The sequence below is a fragment of the Pleurodeles waltl genome, chromosome 9, assembly GCF_031143425.1.
Source record: "Pleurodeles waltl isolate 20211129_DDA chromosome 9, aPleWal1.hap1.20221129, whole genome shotgun sequence".
NCBI lineage: Eukaryota > Metazoa > Chordata > Amphibia > Caudata > Salamandridae > Pleurodeles > Pleurodeles waltl.
This window is the reverse complement of record NC_090448.1, coordinates 791,880,471-791,897,389: the sequence shown is the minus strand read 5'-3', so window position 1 is coordinate 791,897,389 and position 16,919 is coordinate 791,880,471. Positions and strand designations below refer to the sequence as shown.

Sequence of the window (16,919 nt, the reverse complement as noted above, 5' to 3'; positions counted from 1 at the left end):
TCTAATCTGTGTTTCGCCAAGTCTCCAGATAAAAATGGCACCTCACTTATGTGGTTGAGCCTAGTGTCCGCGGCAGGAAATGCCCCCAAACAAACATGGACACATCACATTTTTACATTGAAGTCTGACGTGCTTTTTCGAAAGTGCTTAGCTGTGGATTTTGGCCTCTAGCTCTTCCGGCACCAGGGGAAACCTAGCAAACCTGGGCATTTCTGAAAACTAGACACCTAGGGGAACCAAGGATGGGTAACTTGTGGCTATTTCACCAGAATCTGTTACCCAGAATCTTTTGCAAACCTCAGAATTTGGCAACAAAACACATTTGCTCACATTTCGGTGCTGCATAATTCTTGAATTTGAGGGGGGACACAAATTTCCTTCTACCCAGCACTCCCCCACATCTCCTGATAAAAATGGTACCTTACTTGTGTAGGTAGGCATAATGCCCGCGGCAGCAAATGCCCCAAAACACTACATGGACACATCAAAATTATCAATTACAAAACTGTCTGTTTTTGCAGGGAGAGGGGCCTGTGTTTTTGGTCCTGGGCTCAGCAGCCATCTAGGGAAACCTACCAGACATTTCTGAAAACTAGAAACCGGAGGGAGTCCAGGGAGATGTGACTTGCATGGATCCCCCAGTGTTTTAGTGTTTTCTTACCCAGAATTAGTTTTTAAAAAATCACATTTTCCCTACATTTCTGTATGGGATCACCGGCACAAATTTCCTACCAACCAACGTTCCCCTCAGCCTCCTGATAAAAATAAAAACTTGTGTAGGTGGGCCAAGTGCCTGTGACAGGGAAGAGCCAAAAATATTTTGAAATTGAGGGGGTACCAAAGCGGGTCCAAAAGGGCAGTTTGGAAAAAAAAAAACGTTTTTAGGCTGACCAGTGGGACAGAATTTTTATCGGAATAGATGCGACAATGTTAGGTGGTAGAAATGTTGTGGATTTCTGCAGATTCTGGAAGGTCCCATTACAAAAATGATGGGAAAATGTGTGATTTCAAGCAAAGTTTGAGGTTTCCAGGGCATTGTGGGTAAGAATATGGTGCGGGATGCATGTGAAGCACACCACCTTGGACTCACCCAGATGTTTAGTTTTCAGATGTGTCTAGGTCTCGTAGATTTTTCTAGATGGCAGCATCCCTAAGTCCAAAAAGTGCAGCCCTCACCATTCCAAGTGGGACGATCTTCCCCCATGGGGACAGAAATGGCCTAAAATAATTTGCCCCAAGGGGCCTCTCCCCTTACGTAAAATAGTAAAGAAAACAAAATCCCTGGTGTCTAGTGGTTTCTGCCTCCCTTGGGGGCACAGTGGTCTAATAAAAATAGGCCGATCTGCCCCAAAGGGAGGCAGAAATGACAGAAAATAAAATAGTCTCCCATGGGAGCGACCTTTGCCTAAGGGGACGCTCCCCTTGCATGAAACTGACGCAAAAAAAATCCTTGGTGTCTAGTGGTTTCTGCCTTCCTTGGGTGCAGGTTGACCTAACAAAAGTAAGCTGATCTACCCACAAGGTGGACAGAATTGGCCTAAAATAAAATTGTCCCCCCAGGGGAGCGACCCTTGCCTAAGGGGGCACTCCACATCTGTTTAACCTATTCTGTGCCTTGGACGAGGTGATCTCGTCCAAGGCACCGGTTCCCGGTTGCCTTGGACGAGATCACCTCGTCCTGCACCCGGGAACCGTGGGGAGCGGTAGCGCTCCCCCCATGGGTCCCCAACCCACACCCCCGGTCGTGGATGGAAGGGGAATCCCTTCCCCTTCCACCCCGACCCACCCGTGACGTCAGCGCGCATCGCGCTCTGATTGTCACAGAGGCCACCTCCTTTGCGCTGGAAGCTCAGCTTCCAGCGATCTCCGAAGAGAAATGCAAAGCATTTCTCTTCCGATCACGTGGAGGAGGCCCGGAGAGGCTTCAAAGGGAAGGAAATGTATTTCCTTCCCTTTGAAGTCTCTCTCAGCGTTTCAAAAGCCGCATTGTAAATCAATCCGGCTTTTGAAACGCCCACTAGACACCAGGGAATTCTATTATATTTATGAAACTGGCATAAGGGAGCGACCCCTTGGGCAAGGGTCGCTCCCAGGGGGGGCATTTTTTTTAAGGCCTTTTCTGCCCCCCCGGGGGCAGAAACCTCTAGGCACCAGGGATCATTTTTTTGTTGTTTTTTTTTTGTTTTTTAGAGGTGGGGAGCGACCCCTTAGGCAAGGGTCATTCCCCTGGGGGGCAAATTAAATTTAGGCCATTTCTGCCCCCCTTGGGGGCAGATCAGCCTATTTTAATTAGGCCGATCTGCCCTCAAGTGGGGCAGAAACCACTAGGCACCGGGGATGTTTTTGTTGTTGTTGTTTTACAGATGGTGAGCGACCCCTTAGGCAAGGCCGATCTGCCCCAGGGGGGCATAAACCTCTAGGCGCCAGGGCTAATTTTTTTTGTTTTGTTTTTTTTAGAGATGGGGAGCGACCCATTAGGCAAGGGTCACTCCCCTGGGGGGCAAATTGTATTTAGAACAATTCTGCCCCCCTTGGGGGCAAATCGGACGATTTTAAGTCAGTCTGCAGAAACAACTAGGCACCGGGGATCTTTTTTTTTGCGCCAATGTCACGCAGGGGGAGCTACCCCGTAGGCAAGGGTCGCTCCCCAGGGGCATTGGGGGGGCATATTTATTTTAGAACATTTCTGCCCCCCCCCGGGACCGGCTGAGCTAGAGGCCAAAATCCACAGGTAGGCACTTTGTAAAAAACACCTCTGTTTTCTGTGAAAAAATTTGATGTATCCACGTTGTGTTTTGGGACATTTCCTTTCGTGGGCGCTAGGCCTATCCACACAAGTGAGGTATCATTTTTATCAGGAGTCTTGGGGGAACATAGATTAGCAAAACAAGTGTTATTGCCCCTTACCTTTCTCTACATTTTTTCCTTCTAAATATAAGAGAGTGTGTAAAAAAGACGTCTATTTGAGAAATGCCCTGTAATTCACATGCTAGTATTGGCACCCCGGAATTCAGAGATGTGCAAATAACCACTGCTCCTCAACACCTTATCTTGTGCCCATTTTGGAAATACAAAGGTTTTCTTGATAGCTATTTTTCACTCTTTATATTTCAGCAAATGAATTGCTGTATACCCGGTATAGAATGAAAACCCACTGCAGGGGTGCAGCTCATTTATTGGCTCTGGGTAACTAGGGTTCTTGATGAACCTACAAGCCCTATATATCCCCGCAACCAGAAGAGTCCAGCAGACATAACAGTATATCGCTTTCAAAAATCTGACATTGCAGGAAAAAGTTACAGAGTAAAACGTTGAGAAAAATTGCTGTTTTTTCACCTCAATTTCAGTATGTTTTTTTTCAGTTGTTATTTTCTGTAGGAAACCCTTGTAGAATCTACACAAATTACCCCTTGCTGAATTCAGAATTGTGTCTACTTTATTAGAAATGTTTAGGTTTCTGGGATCCAGCATTGGTTTCACATCCATTCCTGTCACTGACTGGACGGAGGCTGAAAGCACAAAAAAATCGTAAAAATGGGGTGTGTTCCAGTAAAATGCCACAATTGTGTTGAAAAATTGGGTTTTCTGATTCAAGTCTGCCTGTTCCTGAAAGCTGGTGATTTTAGCACTGCAAACCCTTTGTTGATGCCATTTTCAGGGAAAAAAACCACAAGCCTTCTTCTGCAGCCCCTTTTTCCCATTTGTTTGAAAAAAACGAAAATTGTCACTGTATTTTGGCTAATTTCTTGGCCTCCTTCAGGGGAACCCACAAAGTCTGGGTACCGCTAGAATCCCTAGGATGTTGGAAAAAAAGGACACAAATTTGGCTTGGCTAGCTTATGTGGACAGAAAGTTATGAGGGCCTAAGCGCGAACTGCCCCAAATAGCCAAAAAAAGGCCTGGCACAGGAGGGGCAAAAGGCCTGGCAGCGAAGGGGTTAAAAAATAAAACAAAAAACCCTGGTGTCTAGTGGTTTCTAGCCCCCTTGGGGGCAGATCAGCCTAAATAAAATAGGCCGCTTTGCAACCGAGGCAAAAAAAGCCTTTAAAAAATGACCCCCCCCCCAACACACACACACACACAGGGGAATGACCCTTGCTAAGGGGTAGCTCCCCTTGCGTGAAATTGACCTAAAAAATCCCTGTTGTCTGGCAGATTGGCCTAATAAAAATAGGCCGATCTGCCCCCAAGGGAGGCAGAAATGGCCTAAAATAAATTTGCCACTGGGGGGGTGACCCTTGCCAAAGGGGTCGCTCCCCAACTGTAAATAATTTAAAAAACATTATCCCTGGTGCCTTGTGCCCCCCTTGGGGTCATATGGCCTAATTAAAATAGGCCTATCTGCCCACAAAGGGAGCAGAAATGGCCTTATTAAAAAATACCCCCTCCAAGGGAGCAGCCCTTGCCTATGGGGCCGTTCTCTTCTTGTCACTTTAAAAAAAATAAAAACTCTTAGGAAATGCTCACAGAGACATTGGAGGACTTTTCTTTACTCGATGCCTCTCCGACCTGCCCCTTCCCCGTTCAAAAGAGAAACTCTTTCGAAAACGTTTCTCTTCCTATCGCTGTGACGTCACGGGGGGGATCGGGATGGCAGGAGAAGCGCTTTCCTTACCATGCCTGACCAAGGCTCCGTGGACAGATGACTTGAGCGAGCTGGCCTTTCACCATCTTTCGGGGATTGGCTTGTTTTGGGCGTCTTTCATTAGAGCACGCGCTTGCTTTGGGATTCTCTCGCAGGAGGGTTGTGCTTGTTTTGAATTTCAGATCTCTGCGCACTGGACATGGCGGCGCCCCAGAACGACTGAAGAGTAACGTGAAGGCGGGAGACAGGAAGGGACCGTAGGGCGGGTGAGTGAGCGGTAGGGAGATAATGGAGGAGGGAGGCAAGGTAGAGGCACAGAAGTGAGCTTTGAATCAGATGTAGGAAGAAGTGGAGACGTTGGGAAATAAGAGATGAGAAGTTACACATGGGTGGAGAGAGACGCGCTGGGGGAGATGAAAGGGAATAAGAGAAAGTGAAATGAGAAAGATAAAAAGCAAGAGAAGTATGAGAAAGATGCTCCAAACTCCTGTAGAGGATGGGTGGTATGAACATGCATGCCCGGGCCACTTTACTATATTGAGCATTGAAAGCAACTGGCTTTGTTTACTGTGTGACATACACACGGTCAAATGTTGCAAATTTAGTTTTTTCCCATTCAAAGAAATGTGAACTAAATGCCATTTTATGCCAACAGCGCACGTCGAATTTATTCACACAGTACAATCTATTGTTTTTCCAGTTCCTGAGTTTTGCCCAATTTGATTTCCGCCTAAACCCGTAGGGCTATTTTCTTAATTTGTTGGACTATGATTTAAAGTTGTTTTAAGGAGATACTTTTGTAATAGTTCTCTAAAATTCTTATTTTTATATTGTTTTTGAACACTGCTGGGGTGTGCTCTTTAATGGCTCGTGATTTAGGTAATATAAAAAATAAACAAAAATGTAAGATCTTAATCTATACTCGCAAACAAGAAAGTCAGTGACTGAGTCCGTCCCTAGACGGCCAGAGAGCATCTCTGGTAATTGGTAGTATTTATACTAGGTGTTTAGGTAGTATAATTTTTTCTACTTACTTGGCTTTATGATGCTTTGTTTAGACTTGGTCTGTGGTTACGATTTATCAAGAGAGTCGGTCTCCATGGTAGCATTTGTGTTGATCGATGGTTATTCGAGGCGTTCCATATGGGTGTGGTAGTCTTGCAACCTTTCCTAACACTTGTAAATGTAGCACAGTGTTTGCTCAACGAAAATGCCCCATGTATGGGTTTAAAGGCACCTGTCTGTTTCCAATATCTAGAGCTATGTTTTTGATGTGCAAGAAATGACATCAGTCACATATTTGTTATGTTTAATGTCTAAACTACTTGTCATAAATTACACCACTCTTAATCATTTCACTTATCACTTTGAGGTGAGTCCTCCTAACTACCTATGCAGTCCGTTGCACTTCTCACTTAATCTAAAAAAAAAAAAAAAAACTCAACCCACCCTGTCGCAGGTGAGGGAAGGGCAACATACTCATAATACATCATGTCTTGACACCAAGATTTAAAATAGCGCTACTCTGCAATCCAACCTGAGGGAGTATGGAAGTTAATGATTGAAATAAGGAATAATGGACTCGGAATAAAGGAATTACTGGTAAGTAACTTAAACACGACCTATCTTATTTTACTTTTTCATTCCAGCTTTTAACTTATGAGAATTATCCAAGTGAGGCCGAGAGCATGCGCGAAACACATCAAACAGTTGTGCAGGAAAATATACAAAGACCCAGTATAGATGCACCACCAATGAAACTTTAATCAGTACACCAAAATTTAAAACGGTGACTCTCCGGTACAACATGGTAGAAAGAACTCTGGTACCAAAATCACCACAGCCTTTATCCTCACTCAAAATATGAAAATGATTTACAAAAGTGAAGGAAACTATCTAAGCAGTCACACTGCAAATCTCGAATAAAGAGGCTCTGTCACAATCCTCTCAAGATGCTTTCTTACCCCTGGTTGAGGGACCTAATCACCCGTGGAACACGACAAATGTTCTTCGCTGAATGCCTCTGAAACAGTAGAAGGACCCACCTAGCTAGAGTAAGTATAGACGGTTTGAGTCCTTTTCTGGTGCGCCCAAGATTCACACACACAAAAACAGCTTAAAGGAAAGAAGACAACTCTTCAAAATAAATTAAAACAGCCTTTCGTACATCAAGTAAAGTAACTGAGCTTGCATCTGAGGAGAAGGATTCGTCTTGCTTTTGAGTAAAATGTAAGGCAGAGCTGCAGTGCTTTTAGTACAACGTTAAATCCCAACAAGGAACTCAAGTCCAATAAAGAATACGGGACCTACACTTCAGTAAACACAAGGCATAAGGTTCAAAGGTATCTGTTCTTCCCCGTGTTACTCTACTAGCCTTGCCAGCAAACCATTGTAGTCTAATGGTTGAAACTGCTAGACCAAGGCCAAAACCATTCTTTAAAAACAAGACTTCTTCATCTGAAATTGGATCAGCTCCCCTATTCTTGAACCATCTTTGAAAATACACACAAAGAATAGAAAGACCCCAGAAAGCTGCATTGATAGCTAGATTCCCAATTGAGAACCTATTCTAAAGCCCTGCCCTCTCTTCCTCCAATCTGACAAGCGAAGATATTAAAAGACTGAGAACCACAGAGAGATGAGAGATTTAGTAAAATCTAATCTATACCTTTTGCCGTCAAAAAAGGTGAGAAAAACAGGATGATTGAGGCAAAGAAAAAATGACCAGAACCAATCAAGCCTTCTCTCTCTCTCTCTTAGGGCCATATGTACAAACACATTTTCCCATAGACACAGAATGGGTAAAACCCTTTGCTACATCTGGCTCTTAATCTTTGTTTCTTGGGATTGAAGGGAAAGACCACAAGCACACAGAATACCTAGAGACCACCTGCTACACAAACCCTTTCTTCATCATTGCCCCTGCTAATTAAATTATCTGAGGGGACAGACTATCGAGGTGAGTAGAAGAGTCAGACTCCAAGACTACTCTTATTTCAGTACTTTAAACAAGACTAGATTTCGGTGTCCGCCCCCATCCCCCTGCTAATCTAATTTCTCAAAGAGGTTGTGGCAGAGCCTCAGATCGTCCAGGCCTCTCTTAGTACAGGGATCGAGTCATGAGAAAGAGAGAATTAATTCACAACCTTTTCTCCCCATTGAATTAAAATTGGGGCGATTAGTCGAACCTGAAATTGTGGATTCTGTTGTGCATAATCTCTTATTTTAAGCATCAAAGTAGGCTTAAACTATAACTTACTTTTATTATGAAATTAGTTCAGTAGCTAATTCTGCTCCTTTTGGGTTAGGTGTCTTTATTGAGCCCCTTTTAGGGCCCCTACAGGTAGCTTGTGCCGGTTTCCCCAAAAGTAAGCTTTATTGTATGCAGGGTTCTCCCCCCACCCTAGTCAACCAGGTCAGGGGCCCAAAATCAAGGAAAGCTACATAAAAAAAAAAAAAAAATTAAGATCAGCTGCAACAATCATTAATTTTAGTCCCCTTAAAGGCATACCAGTCTCTTAGGCAGGAAGCTTTGAGAGGTAATTTGTTCACCCATGCCACCATGCAGAGGAGCGTCCCAGTTCCTCCTCCATAGTGATTATCTTTTCACTATTAGCCCTCACTGCAGCGCTAAAAAAACATGATAGAGGACTTGCAGCAAGTTCCCTTCCGGGCAGTGGTTGTACTCAGGGCTGTTATCTTCTGCATGCTCATGAGTAAGATACTGTGAGGAGCTACAGGAAAGAGGGGTGTCCCACTGTGGACTTGTTCTTGTCCCTGTCGTCATCTAGCCACACGTACTATGCTGCAGGGAACAAAGCTCACTTTTCAAGCACAAATGAGTGGTCCCCGCCTCCACCAAAATGCTGAAGTAAAGTATGGACCTGAGAGTCTTGACTGCCCTTTTGAAGCGCCTCCTTACTGGCTAAATAGTTATATGTTCAACCTACTACACCATCCTAAATTCCTCACATGACCCTAGCTAGTGCTGTCAAATGACTGCATCAGAAACCTAGAAGTTGACTTCTGGCTGTACATAAAGTGAAACAATAGATACATCTGCAAACCTAACTGGGCTTCAAAATATTACATTTAAAAAACGTCTGTAAAGCTTAATATGCTGAACTGGTTAGCAATGTTATCAAAGTAGTGTCTCTTTTGAGGCCTTTGATTTCCCAGTGCTGTAAAGTATTTATAGATATTATAGCACATCTATTTGGATTGGTTTGTATTTTTTTTGTTTGCTATGATGTCTCCTTGATTGTGTCTGGCATTGTTGCACAATATCAAATTTAATAACCAAAATGCATACTGTTCCATGGTCAGCTTCTGGGAGAAAAGGTGCTGCTATTCGTGGGGCCGAACCTATTGAATATGCTTTGATTCCGAACCTAAAGCACTTTATCACCATGCTTAAAGATGCATATTTTCCCTATGGGTAGTTTGAAATTGATGTGATGCACTCACTTGGATACCTTTGAGTTTTAGTGGTTTACAAGTGATTATGGTAGTAGACCTAAACGTGAATTGTTTCCTGGTGTTGTGTGTTTGTTTACAACTGACTTCTACTTATGGTCTGATTAGTTCTTCCGTCCCAGAGTTAGTTTCTTAAGCAAATGCGCCTTGTATTCATTCAGGTTTCATTATCTGTTACAGTGTTTATCGTTCAAGAGTTTGGCTTAATTGCCTTTCTTGTGTTTTGAGTGGACTGCAGTTTTGCCCATCCCATGCAACCGTAAGTACATTGCTGTTTGCTATTTTCTGGTTACACTTTATACTTCATTGACTAATCCCAGACAAGTATTTCCCGGAGTGGACTCTTGCCGATTTTCTTCAAGTTTAGCATTCCAGGTTACAAATACTTGGACTCCAGCTACAACTGTTTAGTATAATTCTTGTTAAATGTATTTCCTTTTGAATTTGCTATTGCAGCTGTTGTTCCCAAGTACCTATTTGGTGACCTGCACTTTTCATTGTAAGTAGACTGCACAACCTTACGTCTGGCTGAGTTTAAACCACTTCCTTACTGGCCAGACAAATAGAGTTTAAGAAAGGCTAATTCTTCAAATCAAGAATAATTCCACTCTGATAATGAGTTATTTAGAGGAGACTATATACCTAATATATATAGAAAATAACAATAGTTTTTCTGGTTCTAAAGCAGTTCTTAGACCCATGTTCTCAGTTGAAAATACCCTACATCATAACTAATAAAAACAAGCACATTTGTAAAGCTCGAGTTATTTTGTTTTGGTTGGAGTAGGCAAGACGTGGTTTGTTCTATTGGAGCAGTAGTGTTGAGCAGTCACCTGCATTTATGCTGCTTGAGGTACTGAGTTACAAGAACATAAAATGTTGGATTATCCACTGTTGGTCCGTGAAGCTTGTATGCATGTCATATTTTTGGGATAACCAGTAAGAATGTACATTACTGCTATTTAGCTCAATGGCATAGACAAAAAGTACGTAAAGTGCAAGATTGTGGTTACCTTCACAGCCCAACGTTGAATAACTAATTTAATGCTGAAGGTGCTAAACTGCTGCTAGCTAGATTTGGAGTTGGGGCTAATGCAGTAAGCTGGGGATCAAGGGAAATGTTGAGGAAAACAGGAAATGTTTTTCACATGCATTCTGTTGTCAAATATTCTGAATTGACATTTCCTTTGTCCCAGCTGGAAATGGGATACCATGGCTGTCCTCTTTAGTTGTTGGAGGACTACTTCTGTACAAGCAGACTATCCTTTAAACTTGAATTTTTTTTCTTAATGTTACCCATATATACACCCATCCGTGACAGCCATAGCCTTGGGTTTTCCTCTGGTTCCTTCTTTACACAATTTTCATCACTTTTTATTTACCTCTATAACCTTAAGCCCCTTTCTGATACAATTGCTACCTCTACTCCTTGCCTTTCCTCTTTTAGTTTTTTCTACAATCCTTCATATGTAATGACTTTCTCTTGCATTTTTTTTGTCATTTACCTTTTTTATTCTTCCCTGCCCCAGATTTTACACCATGGGTCTTAAGGAGGCGCAGAAGGCGTTCTTCCCTATCCGCTCCATTGACGGCGTGGTGAGTCTCTTCGAATGGGAGGTGCAGCGGGACGAGCCTGACTTGATCCTCTTGTCACTGGTGCTGGGCTTTGTGGAACACTTTTTGGCTGTCAACCGTGTCCTGCCGACCAATGTGCCTGAGATAACCTTTCAGCCAGTGCCTGGCTCAGACCCAGAGCACCCTGTCTATTTCCCAGTAGTGGACCTGACGATCGCCACTGCATTATACGCCCGCTTTACAGCACAAATCCGTGGAGCAGTGGACTTGTCACTTTACCCCCGGCCAAATGGGTTTTCCAGTCGTGAGCTAGTGAAGAAGGTTTCTGACGTCATCTGGAACAGTCTGAGCCGCTCATACTTCAAAGACCGGGCACACATTCAGTCCCTCTTCAGCTTCATCACTGGTGAGGCCCGTTCTAGAAACCATACAATAATTAAAATGAAGAGCTTGTGTCTGTCTACAGTGGTACCGGAACAATACTGGAATTTATTGTATGTAGTAGTCAGTGCCTTCATGCAGCTGTACTTAGATGGTTTGGCCTTTGTATCACTTCAGAATGGTTCCCCCACTTAAGGAATTCAGTGAACTAGATATAATGCTATTGTGAATGTCGATTTACTGCCTGCTGTATTCCTCTGATTAATGTGGCCAGTCTGTGTGGGTGATGAATAGGCAGGAGAATACCACGTACATTTTGTGTCTTGCTGTGATTGTCCGTTAACCAAACCTTTGGATGAGTGTGCGCCAAAAGGGGGCTTTACATAAAACTAAATATAGATCACCATAATGAACTGGTTGTTTTGTACAGAGTGTCCACATATTTTACTACACACGTTGGTGGGTTTCAACTCTTTCTAAAGAGAATGGGATTATCCAGGGTGGAATTCTCTTGTATGCCTTTCTTTAAGATTTTGCATTTGCAGAATTACTTCTAGTTTGCATAAGAGTGGGATCATTTCATGAGATCTCCTGTTATAGTGTGTTTTGCTGACCAATCTTAAAAAAATATTTATTGTATTTATAGAACTGAGTGGTACAAAAAAGAAAAGTAAACTATATAGAGTACAAAATCTATAAATGTGGTAGTGTGTACAGAAAAATAAATAAAAACAAATTTAAAAGTCATAATTGGTTTAAAAGCACCCAAAACCAGTTAGCTAATTATAAAAGGTATGCACAAATGCAGCAACCATAACTTCAAATGCTCTGAAACTATCACCAAGTTCATGCACATTAAAACTACTTAGGGAAGATAGGTAATCAGAATTTTGAATACTAGCTTTTATGATTTGTAGGTTGTGTATCCAGCCAAGATCTTGCTACAACTATTGGTAGCAACTGTTATTGTTCAAAGTAAGCACCAGTATCTATATAAAACAACAAATCTATCCAAAAAGTAAACTTTTGTGTAAGAGTATAAGAAGTTGGTTGTAAAAAGCTGAGGACAGGAAATGAAGAAGTGAGTAAGATCTCCCAAGAGTGAATATAATTAACCTTCAAACTAACTCTCACCACTTATAACCTAAACATTGAACATCCTCTCTACTCCTTTCTCCGTCAACCAAAAGACGCAATTCTCTGTTGACCTTTCCAGTTCTGCACGAAAGGGCCACAGTGAGAATGATCTGCAGTGTTGAGGAAATGGTTGTCTTGCTATGTATATGTGCATATCCTCACAGTGATGGGTGACAAAGTGTTGATTCCCTAATTCTTTAATGATGGACATTGGATGTAGCCGTGCCATGGGGGGGCTTGGGATGGCGGGGAGAGTGTCTTGGTGATGTACCCGGAGAGGAGAGAGAACAGCAGCATCAAAGCACTCTTGAAATAGCCTTATTGTTTGGGCTTAGCATAAAGGCATGTGATCAGTATTGCTCTGGTTCGAAGGCAAGATGAGGTTGTAAAGTTGAGCACCTCAGACATTAAATTCCTTGCTGCTTGCCCTTAATATGTGGGGAGCGAGGTTCCCGTTACAATGGTGTAACTTTCTGCGGGCCTTTGTTGTTGTAACTTTGATAAGTGACCAAGAAGAATTTGAAGTGGATCACTTTGGTGCACTGTATCCAGTGCAAAGACAGTATTTCAGTGAGATGTGATCACGTCTTTGTAGATTGAACAGGAGTTTGTCTATTGATATTGTTCTTCAAGTTGTCCTTTGAAGAAGCTTGAAAAGGCCAGGTAAACACTTTAATATGGTGTATGGTGAAGGGTTAATTGCCCAAGGTTGAATGTTGTTTTGAGTAAGTGAGTGATGTAGGCTTTTGTATGTGAGGAAAACACCTTTTTTTTAATCAGCTTTGCAGTTCTATGTATTTCTTTTCATTGATGGTCTTGCTAAAAGCAAATGTGCATGTTTGAGTAGATGGTGTCACTGGTAAAGAATCTGAAAATCGTTTGCGTCAGAGGCATTAATAAGACCAAATGTTCTGAACAATTTGTGTGGCTTGGGTGGATTTTGAAGAATAGAGGAGAGTAAAGACCACTTAGAAATTCAACAAGAGCTTTTGTTCTTTAACTGGGTACAAACTTGAAAGTCCAGGCAATGGACTTGGTCTACAGTGCTGTTGACTTAAAAGGGCTGAGGAGAATGACTAGTCAAGAGGCTAATCCTCTCAACTCTGCCATCCTCAGCTAGTATCTGTAGCTCGTAAGAGAATATTGGGTTGTTGAGTTAGGATTAGAATTGTTGCAATATAATATAACCCAATATTTTTACTTGAGAAATGCTAAGCATTGTTTGGGCAGTAGGGTTGTTTTTATTGGACTTTAGAGTTAATTGTGGGTTTTGTCTTTGTAGTTTAGGTACCACAAGTTTTAAATGTGCTTACACGGCTCAGAATGTACAGGAGGCATAGGGAAGCAATTTCAATTCTTACGTAAACAGCTTGCCAGAGCCTTAAAGTGTGTAGGATGGGATGCAGTGGATACACGGAAGTGTTGGTTGTGGTCACAACATTTGTGAAGTCAGAAGTAGAGCTAGAATCCAGGTCCAGTCTTTTTGCTGTGGCTTGTAGAGTAGGAGTGTTGGTGGAATGTATCTTGTGTGGCCTCGACTGGCGATGTCATTCTGGATTGTTGCAGTTTGTTTAATGGAATACTTGTAAAGTTCTTCACAGGGATCATTGAAGAGAGGAGTCATGGATGCTAATCTGGCAAGGTAGACAGTTTGAGAATCCTGAAAAAGTATTTTGCTGATTTGATACCAGTTGAGATCGAGAGATTAAAATAGCTTTTGTTTGTGTGGGTTTTTCTGGAGGTCGGAGAAGCAGTAGTCCTAATATCTGATAGAAACAACTAGCCCACAGAGTCCTTATTTTAGAATTCTCCCCAGGCATCAGACTGGGTCCGGGAAAACGTTTCTTCAGCAGTGCCTCTGCGCTTCGGTAGAGAGCATTGTGCGACTCCGTAGTGACGTCGTCCCCGGATCTGATGTCGACAGAGTCCATATAGTCCCTTCGCCGACACGCTGATGTCAGTTTCTTCTTTTCTGTGCAGCAACGCGGATCCGGAGAAGCAGTTTCCTCTGGCAAATTTTGGCCTTCCCTTTCGGCATTTGTTTTGTCTTGGAACAGTGTATATGCTTACTGGCTTTAAGCCTTGTGGGTCCTGTGCTTGACAGATGTTGGTCATGGACCCCCTTCCTGTCTGTATATGGTGCCTAGGCATCCACCACGACACCGACAACTGTGACGCCTGTCAACAGCTGAGGCCTAAGATGTAAGCAGTGGATGAAGCTCCTGGCTGCGCTGGTGTTGCAGTCTTCGCAGGGCTCTTTGAGGCGTCGCTGTCCATTTTCTTCCACTTCTCTTCCTAGAGACCGTTCAAGGAATCGACTGGTGTTTCCGGTTTCAGCAGTATTTCAAGGTAAGCATTGTCCACGGTCGATGTCCCATCCTTTTCTGGATTCACTGTGTGACTTCCCCAGATCTAGGACGAGTCTGCGCAGGTGTCATCCGTGTCCCTTCTGCCTTATCCTGGCGCCGGGGCAACTCTGGCCCAGATGCGAGACTACTATGCATCCTTGCATGCTGTTTTTGGGTCTCCTCCTCCCTCTGGAGCGCCTTTGAGCCCTAAGCAGGTGGAGGGTGCCCCCAACAAGGTCCTCACTGACAGCTTTGTCCTCGTGCCCATTGGCCCCCCCGACTTCAATTCCAGCGTCGGTTCGGCGACGATGCCCCACCTCCCACGGCTTCCATCGACTGTGCTTGGTTCCTCACTTCCGAAGCCGTCTTTGGCAGTGGTGGCGCATGCGACTTCGCTCCACGCCCCTATTGTTGTCTCTCTGGAGTTAGACGATGCCCCCAATGAGGTCGAGGTCTCTCCCTCATGGAGTCGATTGACATCCAGAGCCGCGTCTTGGAGTCGGATGTCCCTTCATTGGCGTTAGCTGAGCCTCATCATATTGTTCTTCCATCAAAAGGGCCTGGACATTCTCAGCTCGGCACCATTCCGCTTTCCCACTCGGAATGATTGCTTGAATTAGCCAATACGAGCGGTCTTGATTCCTCGCCGGCATCCAGCCTCCTATCATCCCCTGGTTGGGCAACTGAGGCTAGATCTGCTCTTGCATATATGTTAAAACAGGTTTCGGAGGTGTTGCATTTACAGCTTCCCACCTTGCAACTATCCGTGGAACTGTTGCTTGATGTATTTCATCTTGACTAGTCTTCTGTGGAGTCTGTCCTTCTTTATTGTGAGGCTCTTTATGATATCCTCTTGGGAGTTTAGACCCAGCCAGTTTCTGGTCTCCCAGTGGAGCGTTGTATCTCTCACAGACACAGGCCAACTTCAGAGGATCCATCATGCCTTCGCCGGCACCCAACTACTCAAAGTTTTGTAGTGCAAACCGCTTTGACTGCACACAGTCTTAAGCAGATTCCTCCTGTTCCACCAGAGCGAGAAGCCAGGCAGCGGGATGCTTCTTGTAGGCAGATTCTCACCTCATCTAGTTCAGCCTTGAGTTCCACAAATATGCCTCCTATCCTTGCTTGCTTCTCGCACAATCTGTTGGACTCAGTGGAGCGTATTTTACCGTCCCTGCCTGACGAGGAAAGAACTTCTCTCACACCCTTTGCAGGGGATGGTCAGCAGGCTACCAAGATTAGTGTTGGATGTGGTATAGATACCACTAATTCTGTTGGGTGGATTATGTCTTCCACGGTAGTGCTACGGCAAAGGACTTTGCTACGTTCTTCTAATTTCTCTGATGCTGTACGAGATTCCTTGCTTGATATGCCTTTTGATGGCAAGTCCCTTTTTAGCGCGCATGCCGATTCGGCTTTACGTCGCTTCAGAGATGCTCATGGTGGGACTTAGAGTCAAGTCCTCGTCCTACCCTAGACTTCTTTTCTTGTTCAAGGAGAATTTACTGTGGCATACTGGTCATGATCTCCCACCCTCACATTGGGATGCGAGGATCCTCTTCCAGGTGTGTCGGTAAACGTGCACCACCTTTTGCAGCTGTATTTATTTCCACAATTACATTTTATTGAACTTGTTCATGTTGTCAGTTGACAACCAGTGTGAAATTCCTGCTCCTTGCAGGTTCATTTGCTATTGCCATGTTCTAATTCATCATGGAGCTGTTGTTGGTGGCACACTTACGTGCCTCTGGTGACGCAGGCCACTCCTATTCAGCTAATTTAATACTGCCATTGCCCTTTATGTTCATTATTCGCTGTTATTCCACCTATGGTGGTAGTGTTTTGTTATTTCGGACCAGGTCTGAGTCTCATTCCTCTCCATGGTGTGTTTTCTGTTGTGTTCTGTTTACAGGCAAGTCTCCTCCAATCTTTCTATGGAGATTTGTGTTCAGCCCCAGCTTTTCGGAGCAATTGGTGTAACCTTTGAGCTACTCTATCCTGCTTATTTTTCCCTATTGGGAACTTCTTCGATGCTCCTATAGGAGCAGTTCGGTTACTAATGTCACAAGGATGTCTACTGTTGATTTTGCATGTACCCTTTTCCCTTGGTATTATGGGAAAGGTTTTTTTCTGCCTATTTTCCATGGTGCTTCAATTGGACATTTGGGTACTACTTATACTCCAGATCTTCTTCTCTGGTGGTCTTTCCTACATGTCAGGGGCACCATCTGTTGCCCCTTGAGGCCCCTACTTTCTTGTTGTATTTTTCTGCATGTAGATATCTTTTATAATTCTCATATTTTCCTTTGGAGTTTGCCCCTTTTTCCTTTCAGGTATAGACCATCTATTTGGAGGACATGTTTAGTGATCATCAGTCCACTGTGCGCAAGGCTAAAATTGTATCCCTTCATTGGTTC

General features: G+C 43.6%; 1 protein-coding gene across 2 annotated transcripts in view; it reads left to right on the top strand.

Moving 5' to 3' along the window:
• The first annotated feature begins 4,739 nt into the window (after nt 1-4,739).
• MEN1 (menin 1) overlaps nt 4,740-16,919 on the top strand; it is a 215,727-nt gene continuing 203,547 nt past the window's right edge. Inside the window, exons 1-3 of one of the 2 annotated variants that reach the window (XM_069208013.1) lie at nt 4,740-4,851; nt 9,242-9,320; nt 10,591-11,042. In XM_069208013.1, coding sequence (XP_069064114.1) covers nt 9,313-9,320; nt 10,591-11,042 — 460 coding nt within the window. In that variant the 5' untranslated portion in view covers nt 4,740-4,851; nt 9,242-9,312. Of the gene's footprint in view, nt 4,852-6,059; nt 6,188-9,241; nt 9,321-10,590; nt 11,043-16,919 lie in introns of those variants that run through there. The other variant, XM_069208014.1, reaches the window with a different exon arrangement.